Raw genomic sequence first — 22,955 nt, forward strand, 5'->3', positions numbered from 1 at the left:
TATGTTTTCTAATTGATAGTGGGAAGGGGGAGGGGATGATATCATGAACAAAAGTCCATGGTATCCCCCCCTTCCCTGTACTGTATTTTATTGTGTGTAAAGCAGTGAATTGGCTGAGCTACAGGATACGGATTTCTGATACCCATAAAAGATATTGAGCCAAAAAAACATATCCAAAATGAAATTATTTTATTAGTTGATAGAAATAATTAATAAAGTTATGAAATTATACATCTATTAGAACCTGAAGACCACTGCAGAAATCATAACTTTGCTTTCTTTTGGAAGAAACTAATAATTGCATTCATGCACTCCTCCGATAACCAGCGTTCTTTGAGGCGCTCACATTCTTGAACATTTACGACATGTAGTTTTTCCTTTTCAGTCTCCCGAATCAGCTGCTTGGAGTATGCCAAGGACTACAGGAAAATATTAGACACGAAAATATATTAGGTTATATAAATGAATTAACCAAGTACAATAAAGTATGGATTTAGAACCTTTCCCGACATGTTGGGTATTTTAATATTGTGACCACTCAGGAGCTGAATTGCTATAACCCCATGGCAATGCCTGCAATCAGTGCAGCATTGACCTACCTAAAGCCTCAGTCAAGGCTGACCAAGGCGCCATTTTCCTGAGGGCACATGGGACCCGCTATTTTGGGGTAGATCACTGGCCCCAGTATTGAGATTGGGGGTCGGCAATCTGTTTCTAAGACAGCCGAAAGCTCTCTCACCAGTCTATGAAGGTATTTTCTGTTATGGGATGTACAGAATGATTCTAAACTACAAACCACTACATCAGCAATATGAAGAGTCATGTGAATACCACACATCCCAAATCTAATGTATATTTATATACCTCTACAGTGTAATGTGATAATTTGAGATTACACAAAGAACAATGTGAACATATATAACCCCCTGATATTTCTGATATGTCACAGGACTTGAATCTGACATGTGTATTATGTCGAAGTCATACCTTAAAGGCCGTTCATGTGCATAAAACAGTTATGTACTCTGTGTATTTTCAATACAGATAAGTAGTCAGTAGTATGATACATATACAGTATATCCTTTAGAACCCTTTATGACTGCCATAGTCTTTAACATCAGCGATTTGCTGGCTTTTTAAAGAAACCACTGAAAAGAATCTTGCAGCACAATCCAGATGCCGAGGCTGTTACCAAACAGCATCCTTGGCCAATGATCTGGTCTTTAATTGTTTAACCCCATCTAAGGTCAGCATCTTCCCCATATAATGTAACCAGGGGCATGACTATGATATCCAGGGCTGCTATATGCATTTGACTCTAAGGTCGTGCCAGATCATAGCCCAGAATCTACTAGAAAGTGAAAGACAAAATAAAAATAGAACTCTGTTACTTGAACTCATTGAAACAGAACAGACTTTCACACAGTGAGTATTTGTTTTCCAAATTGTATGCAGTGATATCATAGACGACACTCCATAGCACACAGATATATGTTCTACATGTATTATCTAACTTTTGATCGCTAGATATAGATCTTTCACTTACATTCTTGGGTAATTCACCATACGCCTTCAATCTGCTCCAAACCTCCTTCTGGAAAGTGCTATCTGGAAAAACTTCAGTGACAAGTCCAAGCTTGCAAGCTTCATTAGCAGTCAGCAACTTGTTAAAGAGAAGTACTTCTACGGCCTGTGACAAACAGAGTGGAAACTTGCATTAAAGAGGGCATATATGAATGGTGAAACCCAACACTGGATAAAGGAAGTAAAGCTCTGAAGTTTAAAAGGGAGTTGGTCAGGAAAATTGCAATAAAAATAACCCCAGTACCTTGTAGGGCTCCTTACACACTTTCCAAACATGCCTTTGTTATTAGGCATTGCAGCGCCATTACTGAGAAAATCACTGTTTTATTCATATTCAAATTAGGTGCGAAGGGCTTTTGGGGCATTTCTTATCTTCCTCTGGCTTTGCAATTTAGAATGCCCAGTAAGAGTTCAGCGGCAGTTCGAGGAGGGGATCTACAGTGCAGAGTGAAGGCCGGAGAAGATAAGCACAGCCCCAAAAGCTATTTGCACCTAATTTGCGTATGAATAAAACAGCAATTTTCTCCGTAATGCAGCTGCAATACTGAATAACACAGGCATATTTGGAAAGTGTGTAAGGAGCACTGCAAGGCACTGGGAACTTCTCTGCGCATGTGCATAGAAGAATGAAGAAGGAAAACCAGATTGCAAAACATCCACAAGCTGATTACTATCCGTTGGTAATAAGTTTGTGTCCGCCTTACATAGATCTCAATGTTTAAAAAATAAATAAGTAAAAATATAAAAATAATAATAAATGGATTTGTTGCTGTTCATAGTGCAAGTCCAACTTTTGTTTTCGGCCAAAATAGTGGATCCACAGTGGAAATGCTCCAAATGCACATCTGCAGATGGTTTTAAAAACCCATTAACATTAATTTTTTTTACTAATTTTTTTGCTAGGAGTTTCTATATATTTTGCACCACTGGATGCCAGGGCAATTTTCATAATTTTCAGATGGACAAATAAAACCTTAATTGCAAAGTTAAAAAAAACATATTAACCCTCTGATTTTGATGACATAAAATTAGGACTTATGGTTGACCATCCTAAAATTGCGACTTTATACCTACTCCCCAAAATTCATAAGAACAGCAAGATTCCACCTGGCTGACCAATTGTGTCTGGCATCGGGCGTTTGTGTGAAAATGTTAGTAGATTTGTGGACTACTAGTTACAAAAATGTGTGGAGACTTTGCCTTCGTTTATTAGGGATGTTTGGCTTGTTACTTGTGATGTTGAGTCCTTATACACCGGCATCTGCCACGACCATGGAGTACGTGTGTCGAAGTCCTTCTTACTTATGACTAATTTAGAGCATTCGTTGACTGAGTTTATTTTGGAACTTCAGCAATTTGTTTTAACTCATAATTATTTTTTGTTTAAGGACCGTCTCTTCCTGCAGCTCCAGGGAACGATGGGGGCAACTCGTGCGCCCTCTTACACCAATCTTTTCCTGGGGCTGTGGGAGAGGGGGGATCGTTCCTTTTGTTTTGGGCTTCGACGCCGTACTCCACTGGTCAAGGTACATTGACGACATATTTTTTATTTGGCAGGGCTCGGAGTCACAATTAGAACTATTTTTGCAGGTTTTGAACATTAATGATAAGAATATACATTTGACTTGGCAATACAGTAAGATTCGAGTGGAATTTTTAGATCTTAATATCTTTTCTGATCCAACAGGTTATATCCACACTGATGTCTATACAAAAAAAACACCTCCGTTAATGCTCTCCTACATGCTACTTCCTCACACCACCACAAAGTTAAAGAAGCCATACTGGTTGGTCAGTTTTTACGTCTTAGACAAATTTGTTCTAATGATGAGGACTTTGAAATACAAGCAGCAGATGTGGCTGCTCGTTTTCAAGAGGTTACAGCAGAAAATCAATTAAATAGGGATATCATCGTGCTAAATATTCATCCCGCGATTCGTTACGGGTGAGTCGTAAGAAACCAAAAGATACACAAGATGAGTCACATAATCTGAAGTATATTACATCATTTAATTCTAGATGGCGTGAAGTACAAAATGTGTTACGTTCACATTGGCCTATTCCACTTACCAATAATGAGATCTCTCCCCATTTGACACAATTCCCTAGCATTACTTGGAGACGACCAAGAAATCTTCGCATTCTTTTGAAGTCACTAGAGGCCCTCCAAATGGATTTTTTCCATGTAAAAATTACACTATGTGTACGTATATGGTCTGGATGACAGATTTTGTTGATACATCTGGTACTAACAGATATACAATTCGGTCACACATAACTTGCAACACTTCTTCAGTCATCAATCATGCCACATGCCCTTGTGGCAAAATTTGCATTGGCATGACTTCAAGGGTTCCTAAAACTCGCATTTCAGAACATGTGAACAAAATCAAAGCTGCGGTTTCATCTCTTGAGCTTGAAAGACTTCAACCAATCCCCCGTCACTTTGAGGAACATCAGAATTGTAATCTACAGGGTTCAAAGTTTGTGGAATTGAACATATTTCTCAGGGATCACGTGGGGGTGTGTTAGGATTGTGCAGAGACTGCGGCCATGATATGGGCATCACTGTCTGTTCCTCTGCAAAATCCAGGGTTGCAAGGGTTAACCTGCCTTGCAACAGCCGGGCGTGGTCGACTGGTTGAGCGACATGTGTGTCAACAAATGGACGCTCGGTTTGGGCAGCTGGGCTATTTGCTGGTGACCGCCCCTTGCCTATATAAGGGGGCTGGTCTGGACACCCGGCGCTCTATGGTCACATTTGAAACCTGAAATGATGTGTGTGTGTGCATGTATGGGTTCCAGCCTGTAAAACTGAATTGACCCTAGCTAGTAAATGACCCCTGAGATAGCAATGCCACTGTTAGTCAGGCAGCATGCTGCCTTGTATGTTTGTGGTGCAATTCTGTAGGGGCAGCTAGCAATACTTCCCAGACAGGGTGACTGGGAGTGGGCTTGGCAGTAGTTGCCTGGGTGGTTGGGTGGAACTGCACACAGGGTTTACTTGGTCTCTGGCTAGTCCTGGAGTTCAGGCTAGGCAGTTTGTTTATTTGTGCGGATGCTCTGACTGTACAGGGCTCTGTGAATTGCAACAGAGCACACCTGGTCATTTAATTTAGCTGCAGTGACAGGAACTGTTAGCCTTTGTTCACACCAGGTTGGTTAGTAGTCAGTGGCCCAGAGGGCTCCGTGGGGTTTTCATTTAAGTTTTTTTTAATAAACCCTGCTGACCATAACAGGGTGACATTAAAAAGGTTCTCCTCCAGAGGGAGACTAGGTGGATTACCACTCTTAACACTGTGTCTCCCTCTGGTTTAAACAAAGCAATCAACTTCAGCTCCTTTTTATAGTTAAACAGGAGTTTTTTCTGTATTGTTTTTATTTATCACAGCAGTTTTTTGTTGTTGTTGAATGTAAATGTTTTTGTTTTCTTGTTTACTCAGTTGTCCATCATTGATGCATCTTCCTTTTACGTCTTCCCGGCTCCATACGATTGAAGAGTTCATCAGGAACCACATATAGCAAAGAATAAATTCCTTCAAATTCTTTTTTTTTGTTTGTTTGTTTTGAAATACATTTTTAAATATCTTAGGTGTGACTTAATCATAATATTTTTGACACTGTTTACTTTGCACTTTTTCTCACTATATTATAGTCTAGTGCCATTTTTTTGTGCACCTTAAAGGTATCCTATCAGTCAGAAACAATTTTTTCTACGTACCACATCGGAATAGCCTTAAGAAAGGCTAGTCTTCTCCTACCTTTCGTCGTCTTCTCCGCATCGCCGTTCGCCTACAATCTCGATTCTTATCGGTATGCAAATTAGCTCTCTCGCAACACTGGGGGCGGGCCCCATCGCTCGGACAGCACTGGGGGCATCCCCAATGCTGCCAGAGAACTCTCTCCAGCGCCACCTCCATCTTCTTCAGCTGCGTCATCTTCAGCCTCTTTTCCAGCAGTGGCTTGTAACTTCTAAGCCTCGGGCAGAGCAGACTGCGCATGCCCACAGGCCACGAGAAAATGGCAGTTTACAAATACGGTGCAAGCGGCCATTTGCTTGACTCGAGTATAAGCCGAGGGGGGCTTTTTCAGGTCAAAAACTGTGTTGAAAAACTCAGCTTATACTCGAGTATATATGGTACTTGTTTATTCCATTGTGGACTTAGTGATATGGTATAGGCATAACATACTAGTATATATGGCTTGGCTTTGCACAAGCATTTACGTGCATCCATGTGCAGGTTTTGATGACTGATTATAAAAATATGTGATCTTTCATTGTATTTCATGTATTTTATGCACTGGTTCTAAATATATTTGTAATTCAGCCCTAGGACACTTTGCCCTGTGTTTTTGTGTCTGTTCCGGCATTTCCATCTTGCCTTGCTGTAGACTCTTGTTTTTTTATATCTATTTTGTAATTTATGTCAATAAAGTTATATTTATTTTACTTTTTTGGAGTGACTTATATTTATTATAATATGTTGGTTTTGTTTTTTGGTTCTTCAAAAATGGAAACCAAACATAAAAGTTATATGCACCAAACCTCCTAAAAACAAGAGATCAACATGTGCAGAGTTCATTCATATCACTAAGGCCTACACCCGCATGTATATGTCTTCAGAAAATCACCAGAACTGGAAGGAACTAAAATCTGCTTTAAAGCTGGAAATGTTAAAAATGTATCATCCTATAAAATGTATGGATTACGCACCATGAAAAGCAAATGAAACCCTGAACCCAATATATTTCTTGAAAGTAAACAACCTGAAGATTACATGTGTTGCTATGGGTTATCAATAGCCATATTCACCTTCACGTAACTCAAAAAAAAAAGTTTGTTAGAAAATCATATATTTGCACCTAAAACTCCTAATCATTCTTACATTCACAAACAAAACACATTTACAAAAATAGATCAATGTGTACATAATTTATATATACTGCAAGCTCCAGGTCCGGGATCCCATTGCCATGACAGTGGGGAGCCTTATGAAGGCTCCCCGGCCTATCATTTACTGGCTTCTATTGCAGGCTACTCTATGTAGCTTGCAATAGAAGCCCTGATATTTTACAATGCATTGCAATAAAATAGCATTGTAATGCATTGCATTAGTGATTAGACTCCCTGGGGTTCAAGACCCCTAGGGGGTCTAATAAATGCATAATTTTTATTTATTTTTTAAAGTAGAAAAAAAACTATAAAAAATAATAAAAATTCAACTCACCCCCCTTTCCCTAGAACACATATAAACGTACTGAAATACTGTGAAACACATACATGTTAGGTATGCTTGTGTCCAAAAAGGCCCGCTCTACAAAGATATAAAAATATTTTTTCTGTACGGTAAGGAAGAAAAAAGACAAAAGTGCCAAACCACCGTTTTTTCACTGTTTTGCCTCTGATAAAAATTTGAATAAAAAGTGATCAAAGCAATAGCCATTCCCCCAAATGGTATAACTGAAAAGTATACCTGACACCACAAAAACAGACAGCCTATGCATCCCCGTACACGGAAGTATAAAAAAAAAAAAAAAAAGTTATGGTTGTCAGAATATGGTGACCTTTAGAAAAAAAAAAATTGCCACAGTTTTGGATTTTTGTTAAGGGGTTAAAATTTAAGTAAAACCATATAAATTTGATATCCCCGGAATCGAACAGAAATATAGAATACAGGTGACATATCATTTTGGCTGCACAGTGAACGCCGTAAAAACAAAGCCCGTAAGAAAATCGCACAAATACACTTTCTCTTCAAATCTCCCCATTCTGATTTTTTTTTCCAGCTTACCAGTACATTATGCAGAATAGTTAATGGCAGCATCATCAAGAAAAATTAGTCCTGCAAACATTAAGACTTCATATGGCTCTGATAGCGGAAAAATAAAAAAAAGTTATGTGATTTGGAAGGGGGAGTCAAAAATTAAAAATCAAAAAATGCCGTCGGCGGGAACGGGTTAAGGCAAACAGGATTATGTTCAACTATTATATTAATCTGCTGCATGTGGCAACTGCGACCATGAAGTGCATGAAAGTCTTCAGCTGATTCATTTCATAAGAAAGATTAACTGATTATGACCAAGATCATGGCGCCTCCATTCTTTAATCTGACTGTAATATCCATATTCATTAACAGTCAGGGTTCCAACTGAAAACCTTAAAATGAAAATTTACCATGATTTACACACAATCACTGGCAAATCCCTGTCTTCTTGTGCCAAGTTATTTTGACTATACTATTCTCTTCTCATTAACACTGCTACTCACCTTACTTAGGCCCATAATACGTGGGAATGTATATGAGGAACAACCCTCGGGGCTTTGTCCTAGTTGGCTAAACGGTGTGTGAAAAGTTGCCTGCCAAAATAAAACCCACTTTGAAGTAAAGAACATAATAAAATACATAAATATAAAACTAAAAAGACTAAATTAAGGATCACAATCACACAACAGGTATCCATAGCATTTTGAATTACATTGTATGAATGCATTTAAAAAAATTATATCTATCTATGTATCTATAATATTGTTATTATTATTAATAAAAACACTGATCTGTATGTAAAAGGATTTCGACTTTTTCCATTTCGTTATTTGAATGGAGTCTTAGACACATTATGAGTTGTCATGGTGAAATTCACACAAACTGGACCACCCTGTGATTTAAATGTGTTACTTTAATTTTGGGCGATTTGGAATCCAGCCCGCAAATGGTTGAAGATTTTATTTTCTGTCAGCCTCCAATATCTCGTTTTGTTCTCAAGGATCTGCACAATTTCTGTTACTAAAGATTTAACTTGAATATTTCCTTTACAAAGATCTGATGTGTGGTTTAAATATACCCTTACATTTTTTGAGCAGCATATTTCAAGGTAAATTTTCAAATGCTTTTGAAATGCCCATCATGACCGTAATAAAAACATATATAACTCACCCTGTCAGTGGCGTAGACAATATCAAACAATCCTAATATGGTCACTGAGATACCGACTGCCGGTCCATTTACAACAGCAATGAGAGGCTTAGGAAAATCAATAAATTTGCTGACGAAAGCTCTAAAAATTAAAAATAATTATAACAAAAAAGAGTTTACAAATAATACCGTTCCTGGACAAAAGTTTCTTTATTTTGAATATTTCAAAACCTTTGCCACACTTTTTTTTCTACAAAAAGTTTACAAGGGAATGAATCATGAGAAAATTACCTTTTTAACCCCTTCCCGCCGATGGCACTTTTTGACTTTCTGACCAAGCTCGATTTTTCAAAACTGACGTGTCACTTTATGTGGCAATAACTTTGGAACGCTTTAACTTACCAAAGTGATTTTGAGATTGTTTTTTCATAACACATTGTACTTCATGTTAGTAGTAAATTTTGGTTTTGTGTTTAATTATGAAAAAATAGGAAATTTGGTGGAAATTTTTAAAAATATGCATTTTATAAAGTTTGAAATGATGTGCATTGCATACAGTCAGACCGCCAAAATTATATCCTAAATCTCATGTCCCAGATCTCTGCTTTATGTCGGCATCAAACTTTAGTCACCCTTTTATTTTTTACGGACAATATAAGATTTACAAGTGAAACAACAATATTCAAAATTTTCAAGAAATTTCCAAAACCCATTTTTTAAAGGGACTAATCCAGTTATGAAGGGGTTTTGAAAGACCCTTGTATTAAAACCCCCCATAAATCACCCCATTTTCAAAACTGCACCCCTTAAATAAGTCAAAACAACATATACCTAGTAATTTAACCCTATAAGTGCTTAACAGGAATTAATACAAAATGGAGGTGAAATTTTCAAATTTGATTTTATTTTACTAATATTTTTGTTTAGCCCTAGAATTTGCACATTCACAAGGGGTTAAAGGAGAAAACGCATCCCACAATTTGTTATGCAAGTTCTCCCGACTACCATAGTACCCCACTTGTGGGTGTAAACTAATATATGGACTCACAGCGAGATGCAGAAGGGAAGGCGCACCAAGGAGCTTTTAGAGGGCAGATCTGGCTGTGATCAGTTTCAGGAACCATGTCACATTTACAAAGCCCTTGAGGAGTCAAAACAGTGGTAACCTCTAGAAAGTGACCCCATTTTGAAAACTGCACCCCTCAAAGAATTTATCAAGTGATGTAGTGAGCATTAGTAACCCTGAAGTGAATATGTAAGCTGTGCGGAATAAATTGGGTACACCAAATCCCATTCTATTTTCCCACTAGCTCCTATGACACGGACGGGGAAGAGGAGCATTCTGGGGGGTCAGCGCTGGTGTATTATCTCTCATAAGCTCTAAATATGGGGTGTCCCCTGAAAACGCTCGCACAGCTTATACATTTCCTTCTAGTCGCAGCCACTTATGTCCTAATGATTGGCGACTTTTGGGTTTTTTGTCTTCACATTGTACAAACTAGATTTTTATTTTTATTTTCTAGCAATGTGGCCATAGGAGCACTTAGTGTTTGCGGTATTAGATGTACTTTTCAATGCCAACATTTTGGGGCCTGTAACTTATTGACTACATTTTATTAACTCTTTCTGGGTGGGGTGTAAAAGGAAACAATTCTGGCATTACTTTTTAGCATTTTTTTTTCCCGTGCAGCGTACACTATAAGTAACATGTTACCTTTATTTTTTATTGTGGTTTTCATCTGACCATTTGATTACTTTTTATTGAATATTTTGTAAGGGAAAGGTGGTGAATAATCATTATTTTGTGCGGTCGGTTTTCTAATTTTTTTTTTTATGACGTTCACCGTTCAGGTTAAATAATGTTTTAATTTTATTTTTCAGGTTATTACGGACGCGGTGATACCAAATATGTAATGTTTTTTCTATTTTTCTTTATTTTACATAAAACATTTTATATGGGAAAAAAGGGATTTTGGGAGCTTTATTTCTAATTTATTTTAAACTTATTTAAACTTTTTTATTTTTACTTTTTTCACTTTTTTTTTTTTCTGTCCCCATGGGGGATTGAAGCAGTGATCTGCTGATCACTGCTTCACTAGATATACGCTGCAATACACGTGTTACACGTGTATTGCAGTGTAGAGGAAGCTGTCAGCCTGTGTAGACGCACAGGGCTGCTAGCTTCCTTTTGGGCAGGATCAACCAGGTACATGGAGGGGGAAAGTGATGGGGCAGACCCGGGGTCACTGATCAGACCCCGGGCTGCCCCCTACGAACATCGGCACCCCCCCGAGACCGCCGCGGGGGTGCCGATCGGAACCATAGTATACTGAAACCCCGGAGATGCCGGCGGTCATGTTTGACCACCGGCATCTCAGGGGTTAACACCCCTGATCGGACCCGGTTGCGACCACGGGTGTTACAGGGTATTGTGCGGGTGTTACTGGGCAGTTTCTGTGTGCGCACCATGCAGCCGCCATACTAGTACGGCGGTTCCTTCCCGGCAGCGTCGTACTATTACGGCGGATGTCGGGAAGGGGTTAAAGGTGTTGTCCCATGAAAAGCATCCTATCTATACTGCTAGTTTATGTGGATTTCAGACTTTTCCTAAATACATTGCTTTATCAAAACTGCTTTGTTTGGCCGCTATCTTAATTTATTTACTTCATTGTTGACACTGCGTTTCTATGGCCACTGGGCTTATCTGCTCATTTCCCAAGTGACTAGCTGCCTGCTCTCAGGGAGGGGGGGGGGCTGACAAGCAACGGAGCTCCTCAGATAGGGGAGTGGGAGGTGAGAGCTCTGGGATTACTGTGCTGTCTATCTTCAGCTTTTGCATTTATCAGCTGGTTTAATTGAATTTGGCTGATCAGGGCTGAGATAAGGAGTCACTGCCTCTGTATGTAATGCAAGCTGACTCAAATCCAGCTCTGCTACATCAGTTTCCACATCAGCTTTATACTGTAGTAATGCATTTACAACCAATCCCTTATTACTGACTGCAAACATAGCAGATAGCAGAGCAAGTGAAACCCTGCCCACCAATTTGCCGAGAAATCCAGGAAGTGAAGAGAGCACAGAGCCCTGCAGGCAGCAGAACAAGAGTTATGGAAATACCCCTTTAAATCAAATTTTATGTTTAATATATATTTAAAGAATTTACATTTATAAGTTTATGTTTTAGGGAATATTGTCACTCCTTAGGTAGAGACAACCATATAGGTGTGTGGAGACTTATTAAGCCATTTGTGCTTCACTGTGAGGGATCATGGGAAGAATATGCATAGCTGTCTCCCATAATGTTAATATAGGGAGACCGTGCCTCAGTCATGCAGCCCACTAGGGGGCACTCTCTTTAACAGCATGCCCGACCTTCCCAGAGGCCTTTGCTGCAATGATGTGGGATTTTACCTAGTCAGTCTTTCAGCTGAGGACAGCTGTTTCGATCTGTTTGGATCTCTTCAGCCTGGCGTAGAGAAGACTGACTTGACAGAGGAGCGCCCCCTAATGGGCTGCATGACTGAGGCACTGTCTCCCTATATTAACATCATGGGAGACAGATATACATATTTTTTCTAAGTTTATGTCTATGTTATCAAAAAAATCCTAAATATTTTGCAGTTCTAAATCTGGCCACTAAACCAAGGAAAAGGCTGAGACTTCCTATTTTCTGTAGGAGATTTCTTTGCAGCTACTATGTATATAAGTTGCAAATCCATTAGTCACAATAGGTGATTTCACAGCTTAGTTACTCTTCTTCTGAACAGGTCAAAGGGCATTTTTAGAAGTCTCCCTACAGAAGGCTCAATTCCAAGACAGAAAATCACAAAGAATTGGAATTGCTAAATTTTTAGGATTTTTTTTAATATAGGTAATAAAATTATATTATATTATTATAATATAATAACGTTAAATACAACATCACCAAAAATTGTAAAAAAAAAGGTTTAATACAAAAATGTGATTTAACACTAAGTCATTTTGTGGTGACTAACATTTCACCAACTCAGTCATTTTATAGGAGGACTATATAATTTTATCATTTGACTAAATAATGAAACACCTCTGAATGCATAATAAACTACACAAGGGTTTTCAGCTGGTGACATGTTATGTATACTTGAAGTATACATTTCTTTATATACATTTTAAGATTTTAAATCTTTAATAAATAAAAGACGACTGGAAGGAAAACATTTGTACAAGCTTCTGTATTTGCATATTTTAAAACTTACTCCAAAATGACTGCAGAATCGTTAGCCATCTTCTCTTTGCCTTCAGGTGGAATATTGGTAAAATTATTCAAGTCATTGCCGCTGCAAAAGTAATCACCATGCCCTATAAATTATGTTTAAAAAATAATATTTTTTTTTTTAGAATGGTTGTCTAATTAATTTGTCAAATGAATGGATTATCATGTAATACATATACACATAGTTCGACTGAGTCTGCCAGAGCAGAAGCCTGCAGATTCTGCTCTCACTTAGGCTTTGTTCACATATTCACATAATGTAAGCTGTAATGTTGTGTGGGATCTCTTATATGAACATTTCCAAAGGCGAACAAAAAGATCCCTCTTGGTCTGTCAAGATTCTATTGTGATTTTCACAGTAAAAATACAGCCGCATGCTGTGCTATTCTTGCAATCACATCTCAAGAAATATGATTTTGAAAAGGGAGAATAGGACATCCTTATACGTTAAGAGAGCAGAAAGAAAGGTATTGTCTTAATGGGACATTAAAGAGGTTGTCCAGGATTAGGCTGAGGAAGGTGAAAAAAATAACCAAACACATGAAAAAAACAAACATTGGTGCCTTCCAATGGGTCAAGTCCTGCTGCTCTGGTGTTTTGCTTGCAAGTCCCTTCTGCATTGTGACATCCAGGGTCAATCAGCGGCCTAAGGAAAGGCACCCCAGATGTCACAGGTAGTACACGTGTGACAGGGACTTCCGCCAGAGGAAACACCACAGCAGCAGGACTGGACCCATTGGAAGACACCAAAACACCAGGAAAACGTAAGTATGTTTGTTTGTTTTTTTCCACCTTCCCTGGCCTAGTATATATATAAAAAAAATAAAAAAAATAAAATTATCATTGACAACCCCTTTAGGTTAATGAGATTTAGGTCATGTACACATTAGAGATGAGCGAACATCAGCTGATCCGACCAGCACGCTCCCATAGAAATGAATGGAAGCACCTGGCACGCAGACTTTGCCGGCGGCCGGCCGCTTAACCCCCCGCGTGCCGGCCGCTTCCATTCATTTCTATGGGAGTGTGCTGTTCAGAACGGCTATTCCGAACAGTGTTCGCTCATCCCTAGTACACATATTTGAGGGAAGGGTAGCTAGAGTATAAAACTACTGCAAAATAAGTACATGTCGGGTTTTGCTGTCCGCTTGAAAAGTTGGACATCTTTGGGAACGGACAGTAAAAGAGCGCACCCGATGTCCATTTAAATCAATGCAAAACGTCACGGACACAGCTAGTGTCCGATGCTAATGTCCACACAAGATTTTGCAACGGACATTAGCAGCAGACACTAGCTGTCGGACACCAACGGTAGTGTGAACGCTCCCTAACAGTTATTAACATTGAAAAATACATGAACAAATTAAAAATACATACCAGTCAATACAGTAATAACAGAGTCATCTTTAGCAGCTTCATCTAAAGCCAGACCAATTTCCTTGTACATCTGAAAGAATTTAAGTAAAAAAAAAAAATAGAATGTCAACAACAAGTGTTTAAGAAAGATTAAAGGGATATTACAGTATTTAGTTCCCCCAGGTTTTATTGAAGATGAATTATGGGTTTCAGAGTTGGTTCTGACCCCCAGTCACTACCTCTCCTCCCTCTTCTAGTTACCTGTTCTATGCAGGCTGGCTTTATCATTATAATGATGCATTAAACCAGACCTCAAAATGCAGATAACTACCTGTGAACAAATGTCAGAAGGGAAGAGGCGGAGCAACTCAGGGGCCAGGTGCTATTCCTGACCCAGATTTGGAGTCCACAATAGAAACCGGGAAACGTACAAACTGAAAGCCTTTTTTGGAGAACCCCTAAAAAAAGGTATTTTCTGGTGTTTTCTACAGAGATCGGTGGAGATCAGACACCTCACAACCATGCTGAGCAGATATATGAATAGGCCACAGCAGTCAAGCAAACACAGTTTTCTCCTTACAGATCAGTCACTGGATATGAATGGGACTGAAGTACAGTATCAAGGGCAGCACATATACAGTGTATGCTGCTGTGCTTAGCATGCAGAGAATAGGATGCAGAGCTCATCTAAACACGGTGGCCTCTGATATTGAGGACCAATATAATATTTCAAATCTTTCCTAAAGATAGGCCATCAATATCCTAGTCCAGTCCTCCAGATTATTGGGCCTTCTCTATGAAGAGTCTAACTCAGGGGACTCAAAAGCTGAATTAGATGCGGAATGCGGGACAAGATAGAACTGGACAATAATTTTTCCAGTATACTGCTCTGATCACAGCGTAAACCACTTCAAAATCAGAAACAGATTCTGCTCTGTAGGTTTCAGGATAAAAATACTTAGGACCTATCCTAAGGAAAAGTTATTAATATCAGACCAAAGGGAGGTCTAACTTGAACTACCAGAACTGATTACCTCTTCTCTGCTGCTGATACACACACAGTAGAGCAGGAAGAGTTGGAACCCCACTGATCTGATAAAAAATAACCTAGATTTTTATCCTATAAACCCCTTTAATGTATTTAGATTATTTAGAGTTATTTTATGTTAGTGATTGCATGTAATTGGCAATAGATTTCTAGAGTTATCTCTCAAAGCGTAACTAAAATTTCAAAAAAATTTTATATGCATAACATATAGACCCAACCTCCAGAGAAATAACAGTGTTACCGCGTTTTCGGTTAATATACCCTAATATGCACCAACATGTGTATGAAACCTCGTGACAGAGTCTCATCTTTTTTACCTGCAACGTGATGGCATTTTTCTTGTCTGGTCTGTTCAGAAATATCTTCGTTATATTGTCTTCACTAACAACTTGTAATGTATCATAGTTCTGACCACTGCCCGAGGATGATGCATCTTTTGCGGGGACTTCAGAAGAGACCAAACTACTAACCAGATCTACGTAAGAATTTCTGGCTTCATCCTGAAAAGAAACGTCAAAAACAACAACAAAAACCATCACGTTTAGCAACTTTGTATCGCATGCAGGAATAGATCATGACAGAGTAACCTTTAGTTTTAGACAACCTTAGGGTATGTTCACACAGAGGAAAATGAAGAGGAATTTGAGGTGGACCTCCATCTAGGATTCCTCTACATTTTCCACCCAATGGGTGAAGCACTGAAGCAAAGTATTGGCATTCTGTTGCTATTTTCTGCCCCGATTAAGCCCAGATGAATCAGCCTAATCAGTGGGGAGTCTTCAGCCACAGAATCCACAGCAAAATTGAGAAGGACACTTTTTTTTTCAGTGTCTTGCTGCAACCTCTGCCTTTCATTGAAAAGACTAAGAGGCAGATCCAAGGTAGGATCTGCTGAAAAATCAGTGGCTCCATCATGTGAAAGGGCCTTAAAATGGACTTCCAGCAAGTGGTCTCAAAAAAAAAAAAAAAAAAGCACTGGAGGTGCCACCGACAGTCAACCCCTCAGCGCATCAGGGGACAGCTATTAGTTTCCATAACAGCCAGGAGTCTACGGTAACAGGTTAGGAAGAGAGTTATCACACAGAAAGTGGCTTAGGCAAGAGTAGGCCAAGTATTCCAAGGGTTTGACGATGAAGCAGAGAATAAAAGTCAGGTCGGCAGTTGGATCAATGGAAGAATTTTATAGTAAGTAAGTTTAAAAGAGGAAAGATTTTATAAGGCAGAAGTCAAATATTTTTTTATGAGACAAGTAGTGATAGTTGATAACAAGCAACTAGACAAGGTGTGAGGGAATAAGGGCATTAATATAGCTGTACCCTCGTTGTATATTTTTAGGTGGTTCCCATTCGTTGTGTCATGTATAGAGATGAGAGTACTATTCGAAACGGTAGTTTCGAATAGCACGCTCCCATAGGAATGAAAGAGAGCGGCCAGCACGCAGGGGGCTAAGTGGCAGGACGCCGGCCCCGGCTGCGTCCTGTCATTCCTATGGGAGCGTGCTAATCGAAACTACAGTTTTGAATAGTATTCGCTCATCTCTAGTCATCTATGTTACTATTACATTTCTAATTAACACTCAGTGCCGTAATAGTATGGTGTTGTAATGCTGTGGGTACAGCAGCGTTACTTCCGGTACTCAGCTGTGTTAGACAGCTGGGGCCCGTAATTAGCCACCAGAGTCAGAAGATACTCCGACTAATTAGCCCCTTGGATGCTGTGATCAATAGCAACAAGGCATCCAGAGAGCTCAGGGGCAATATCGCGCTACCCATTCATTTGGATCTAATCAGGAGCGGGATGCCACACCAAAAAAAACCACACGGTAGAAAACTTTTCCGCCGTGTGAACGAGCCCTTACATATCTCTATCAACAAAACAGAACAAAAAAAGTTATAGGTGTCAGAATACGGTGACCTCAGGAAACTCATTCATTTCCCAAAAGTGAAATTTGGAAAAGTGGTAAAACAAGACCAAACCAATGTAAGGGTGCATTCACACTGAGTAAACGCTAGCTTATTTTGTAGAGTAAAATTACACTTGTAAATTTTGCTATCCCATTGACTTCAATGACATTTTACAGGCGTATTTATACAGGCGTATTTTTTACAGGCGTATTTTTTACAGGCGTATTTTTACACTTGTAAAAAAATATCATTGAAGTCAATGGGATAGCAAAATTTACAAGTGTAATTTTACTCTACAAAATAAGCTAGCGTTTACTCAGTGTGAATGCACCCTAAATGTGATATCGCTATAATTGTAATGACCCGCCAGACAAAGTCTCCACGTCATTTTTTACAGCGTTCACTTGGCAATAAAAACAAAATGCAAAAAAGGATAGAATTGTGGCTTTTTCACATGGACTCAAAAACATTATATGTAGCCCGAAATTGTCCCAAATGAAAGTTCAACTAATCACTTAAAGAATAAGCCCTGACATAGCTATGTCCACAGCAAAATAAAAAAAAGTTATTATTATGTATTTTGGAAGGCGGGGAAGGAAAATATGAATAAAGTCGCTGAGTATTTACTCGGTACTACAATCTACCCTATGTCCTTAATCGGTTAATCCTCCTAGAAATGCATGAAAAAAATGATGGTAGGAATAACACAAGAATGCCACAGAATATAGGTATGAGAAACGCTGATCCCGAATTGCTATATCATGAGGAATATAATTATTCTCTAAAACAGACATATAAGGAGAGGTGACAGATACAGAATGTTTATGACGAGGTCTGTGCGACTCTCACCAGTGGTCAGGAAGGAATTTTTTGTCCATTTTATGGAAAATTCTCTGTTACAACTCAGGGTTATAAGCAAACTGTTGAGATTAGTAAATCAAAGTACCGGTAAGTTGAAAAGACTTATGTCAATAGCAGACATTATATAAAATATTGCCCAATTTACAGAAACACATTATTAAAAACTTTACAAAAGATTACCACACAGGGAAAACTAAAAGGTTACATCACACATTTAATAAAGATAATGATACAATTTAAGCATTATGTTAGAAATCTTTGGACTTGATCTTCAACAATACTTAAGCTTATTAAAACTCAGTTCTCACCCATGAAATGGTTCTCATAATACATATTCAGGTATTTTATTAATTAAACAATGGCCTCAAGAAATTGCATTTGATGTAGACTTTCAAGTTACAGACAGAATTATCCCAGGATTTCCTAGAAACAATTGTTTTCAGCTTTTCAGAACTTCAGCATTTAGGTCTCAGAGGTATATTAGGGCAATGATAGTGAAACTTTTAAGGTAAGTTCACACAGGGTTTTTTGGTCCGGAACCTGAGGCGGAGGCCGCCTCAGGTTTTGGACCAAAATTCGGGTAGCTGCGACTGGATGCTGGTGCAGTGCACCGGCATCCAGTTTTGCACTCTGCTCCGGATTAGGCCCAAATGAATGGGCCTGGTCGGGAGTGTCTTCAAACGGCTCAAACAGAAAAAAACGGCTCCTGGAAAAAAGAACTGAACAGCTCCCATTGATTTCAATGAGAGCAGTCTTTTTGGTCAGGATTTTGAGGCAGATACAGCCTCAAAATCCTGACCAAAATACCCCGTGTGAACTTACCCTTAGAGACAGAGTGCCCAAACTGCAACCCAAATCCCACTAATTTATTGCAAAGCGCCAACAAGGAAATTTAATATTAATACTCTGATATTATATCTACATTATTATATAATATTAATACTACACAAAACACGGTCGTGTAAATGGGACTTTACAGATCTTTCAATGATGCAGGCAACTTTGTACTGAAAGGTAAAGGTCACTGCTTTTGGTACTTGGGACAATTAATGTTGACTACTTACATTGCACAGGATCTGTTTTATAGTGACAGTGCAATGTTATTACAGCCTGTACTAATATCACAGCTGCTACGGTATAAAACAGATACTGTGTGATATAAATAGTGAAGGCCCCCCACACAGTATAATATGCTCTTGTACTTACCTACAATCCCACAAACAGCAGCCAGACCACCTCCTTTTTCCATCATTGTGCCTGCATCGGGGCAGAGGCCACAATCTTCTGTCAGAGTAAGCTGCGGACCCACGACCTACACTGACAGTTTTCAGGTGTATATGCATTTGCAAATACACCTGAAAGAAGCGATGCTCACTGGGGATCTGGTACAATTGTCCTGGAATCCCTGTGAGCGAGCAATCGAGGGGCCTGGCTGGGGCTCTGAGTGCTCCATCTGGCATGCGTACCATAGTCCATAGTATTCAAAGAACATGACAAAAACACTTGTTAAACGAAATGTACTAAATGAGTTGCAGGACGAATCAAGTCTGTATGTCACATTAAGACATTGGAGCACTTAAGGCTATGTTATATGGAGGCAGTAGGACATCATAGAGATATATAGATTCTTACCGTTGATAAGCTTCCAAGTGACTTCCATGCATCCCACTTTGCTTTATTTACAAAATCCAGCATGCCAGGTTTAGGAGTATTGCAAGAGCCTTGTGTTGCCTTTGAAAAAAAAAGGAAAAATATTGTACTTAAGAGAGTAAACCAGAGGTGTAAAATTAAAAATCTCTACCGTAGAAATGCGAGAGCTTTTGAGGCATGTAAAATATCAGACACAGCATTAATATCTGCTTATTTCAGATTTAGCATTTCAAGGGGCCCATCTTCTAAACACAAAGCCAACTTTTTGTTGACGGTAGACATTCTTGCCCTCTTACCAGCTATTCCCCTGCCTGCTAAACTACTCTTTTCTCTACTCAGATCTGCTTTCACCGAAGACATGCTGCCATATAGAGTGGTCTATAGAGAGTGGATTGGGATGGAAACGAGGAAGAGGAAAGGGAATGAGTGAGATGCAGAGACACACAGACATCATGGCCAGATTACAGTAAAGTTTCGATCTCACCAGCTTTATACAAATCTATACTGCACAGCACAGTTAAAAACTGCTGGAAAACAACTAGAAATGTTCTAAATGCTTAGAGTATATCTACCAGCCAGAATCTGGTGTTGATTTTGAGGTTCCACTTCAAAATCAGCAGCAGTTTCATACTGATTCTGCCTCCCATTGTTTCTTTAACACAAAGATTTCGAGGAATATACTTCTGATGGGTATACAGTGGCATCTTTGGCCCATAGGCTTCCAACATAAAAAAAGAAAGTATACCATAAAGTTATACATACACCATTTTGACAAAGACTAAAAGGAGAGTCCTCAGGTGAACCGGGGCCTATGGATCCATGTGATACACTGAGAAGCACAGCAAGCAGGCAGTGCAAACCACAATGTGAGAGTAGCCTTACTAAAGCTACAACCTTGTATAAAGTGTAGAGATTTACCTGTTTAAAGAGTGCATATAATTTCAATTTTACTTCATTGCCAGGATCCTTTTTCAGGGTCTTCAAGTCATTCTGCGCTTTTTCAAAGTCTTGCTGACTGGCTTGCATACGACCTGCTGTTGTGTATATACTGAGTGCAGGAACACCGCACCACCTGGTTCTAGTTCAGAGACACCAACAAGACACCGTGTTACCGCCAGGTAAAGCATTGCTATGCTAAGTACTGCTTGCATCTGACATTTAATTTTCATTATTTTCCTATTAATTGCCCAGCCTTAGTTCAGAATATACATGAGTATCCATGAGAGCAAACACTTAGTGACAACTGAACATGCTAAGGATATGCCCCAGTCACAAGCCATAATAGCCAAGAGATAAGACAATAAGACAGCATGGTGGTTTAATGGTTAACACTGTAGTCTTGCAGAATTCTTAGTTTGAATTTGACCAAGGGCAATAACTACATGGAGTTTGTATGTTCTCCTTGGGTTTCTTCTCACCCTTCAAAAGCATTCTGATAAATGAAGCGCATCCTTGAGAGGGGCAGAAAGTGGTGATAATCTGTGTACAAGAATATGGAATGCATATATAAGGCTTGTCTCACACTGGGGCAAATTTATCATGCCTTGTCAATCATGTCAATTTTCCAGTATATAATGCATTAAAAAAAAAGTCTCATTTTTGTGCAAAAAGATTGCAACTTGTTGGCACTTTCCACAATACCCTCCCTTTATTATAAACTGGTAGAAGTCCCTGGCTGGGGTATATTAAAGCAAATATATTTCGCTTGATATGAACAGAACCTCCTGAGAATTAGAAGTCTGGAGCCTCTTAACTGTGGCACAATTCATGCCAGCAGAGGGAACAACTGGTACACAAAAAGCCGCTCTTAAAGGGGCGGTCTGATCACAGCAAGTTGCCCCACTCCTGGGACCCCCACCGTTCACACCACTAGATTCATTTCAGTGGGGTCCATCCAGTGCCCAATCTGCGCCAATGTCTGTCTTGTACGCAGCAGGAACGTTCCCAGCACACATGGCTGTTATTTGGGTCAATATGCTTTCATATACCAATTTTTCAGCATGACTTAGTTCTGCAGCCTGTATTACATACAATGAAGGAGTATACAACTGGAGAATAAATAGTAATACAATATAGAGAGAAGATGTGGAAATGTAGACAAAGGAAGAAGCACAGTCATATGAGAAACAGGGAAGGGAAGACACAGACGTCAAGGTGAGGTCAGGCTAATCTGCGGTCCACACGACTTCCATCTTCCTGGAGAAGCGACCTTAAGGGTCACTCGCAGTATGGCTCCGTTCAGACAGCAGTCACATGTATAACGGGAGCGGTACCGCTACGTGAGGTCTGCGCTCACCTGACTGCTCTATGGAACGGGAGCCGCAAGGCGTTCTGTGCCAGGAGTAAGGAGGCAGCCATGGGGCACCGAGTGACCGTCAGTGTACAGCGCTAGTGACAAAGTACAAGCCCTCCTCTTCCTCCCGACATGTAAGGCCCGCTCCGATTAGCCACACTACCGGATTTCACATAATGGTGTAGCAGCGCCCTCTGCTGGTAATAGAGAGGTATTACTGGTACATTAATGTGGGTCTGAACACTTACAGCAAGTGGGAAAGCTATTATTTTGAAGAAAAAATAAATCATTTTTAGCATTACATTTTTTTTTTGCCTTGTATTGGACTTTTTGGTTAAATCAAATGTACTTTTATAAATATCAGCAGCAGCAAGCCTTGGGTTATAGCTCAGAGGCTTAACAAAGGAGTTGTTTGGGCTAAAAGTATAGTTGTGTCTAAAAAGTAGTAGTTTGTAGAATGTTATGTGACGTGTAAGGTAAGCCAAAAACAAGTGACCTAGTACTCCAATGAAGTTGTATATTAAAGCCTTACCTCCCAACTTTCAAAGGACAGAAAGAGGGCCAAAATATGTGGCTCTACCCACTTCTATGTTGGCTCTGCTCATTCTCACCCATTTTCCTTTGTGCCCTCACACAATCTAATGCCCCTACAGTCACCCTAACATTATATGCCCCCACATTATAATGTTCCTCTCCGATTGCCCCACAGTATGAAGTCCCTCTCCTCATGTCCCTGTTTAAATTGGGGCAAACAGAAGGGCATAATGAACTGGGGGCAAATAGAGACAGACATGTCCCCTTTCAGCTACCCCCACGGATTAATGTCCTCCTCCAGTTGCCCCCAATTTAATATCACTCTCCATCTGCCCTCCAGTTTAATATTCACTCCGACATCTGTCCCCAGTTTATTGACTCCCCTTCATCTGCCACCAATTTAATGTCCCCCTTCATCTACCACTAGCTTAATGCCCACTTCATCGGCCACCAGTTTAATGTGCCCCTCCATTTGTCCCCAGTTTAATGTTCCCATTCATCTGCCACCAATTTAATGCCCCCCCTTCATCTGCCACCAACTTAATGCCCCCTTCATCTG

The 22,955-nt window shown here is 39.6% G+C and overlaps 1 protein-coding gene across 1 annotated transcript; it reads right to left on the reverse strand.

Moving 5' to 3' along the window:
• Positions 1-212: 212 nt before the first annotated feature.
• ECI2 (enoyl-CoA delta isomerase 2) lies at positions 213-21,966 on the reverse strand. Its single transcript, XM_075272179.1, has 10 exons — positions 21,866-21,966; positions 20,488-20,647; positions 19,552-19,650; positions 15,472-15,654; positions 14,128-14,197; positions 12,734-12,836; positions 8,520-8,640; positions 7,853-7,942; positions 1,547-1,690; positions 213-419 (listed from the first exon to the last, which is right to left on the reverse strand). Exons 1-10 carry the CDS (start codon positions 21,925-21,927, stop codon positions 264-266), a joined length of 1,188 nt encoding a protein of 395 aa, XP_075128280.1. The 5' UTR covers positions 21,928-21,966; the 3' UTR covers positions 213-263.
• Positions 21,967-22,955: the final 989 nt, after the last annotated feature.

Source organism: Leptodactylus fuscus, chromosome 4, assembly GCF_031893055.1.
Source record: "Leptodactylus fuscus isolate aLepFus1 chromosome 4, aLepFus1.hap2, whole genome shotgun sequence".
NCBI lineage: Eukaryota > Metazoa > Chordata > Amphibia > Anura > Leptodactylidae > Leptodactylus > Leptodactylus fuscus.

Bases quoted from the DNA above. Each gene is read 5' to 3' on its own strand.
- ECI2 (XM_075272179.1), bottom strand. From the start codon at position 21,927: ATGGCTGCCTCCTTACTCCTGGCACAGAACGCCTTGCGGCTCCCGTTC. The intron at 19,651-20,487 runs GTAAATCTCTAC...TTTTTTTCAAAG, and splicing joins TATATGCACTCTTTAAACAG to GCAACACAAGGCTCTTGCAA. The intron at 12,837-14,127 runs GTATGTATTTTT...CATAATTTATAG, and splicing joins TGTTATTACTGTATTGACTG to GGCATGGTGATTACTTTTGC.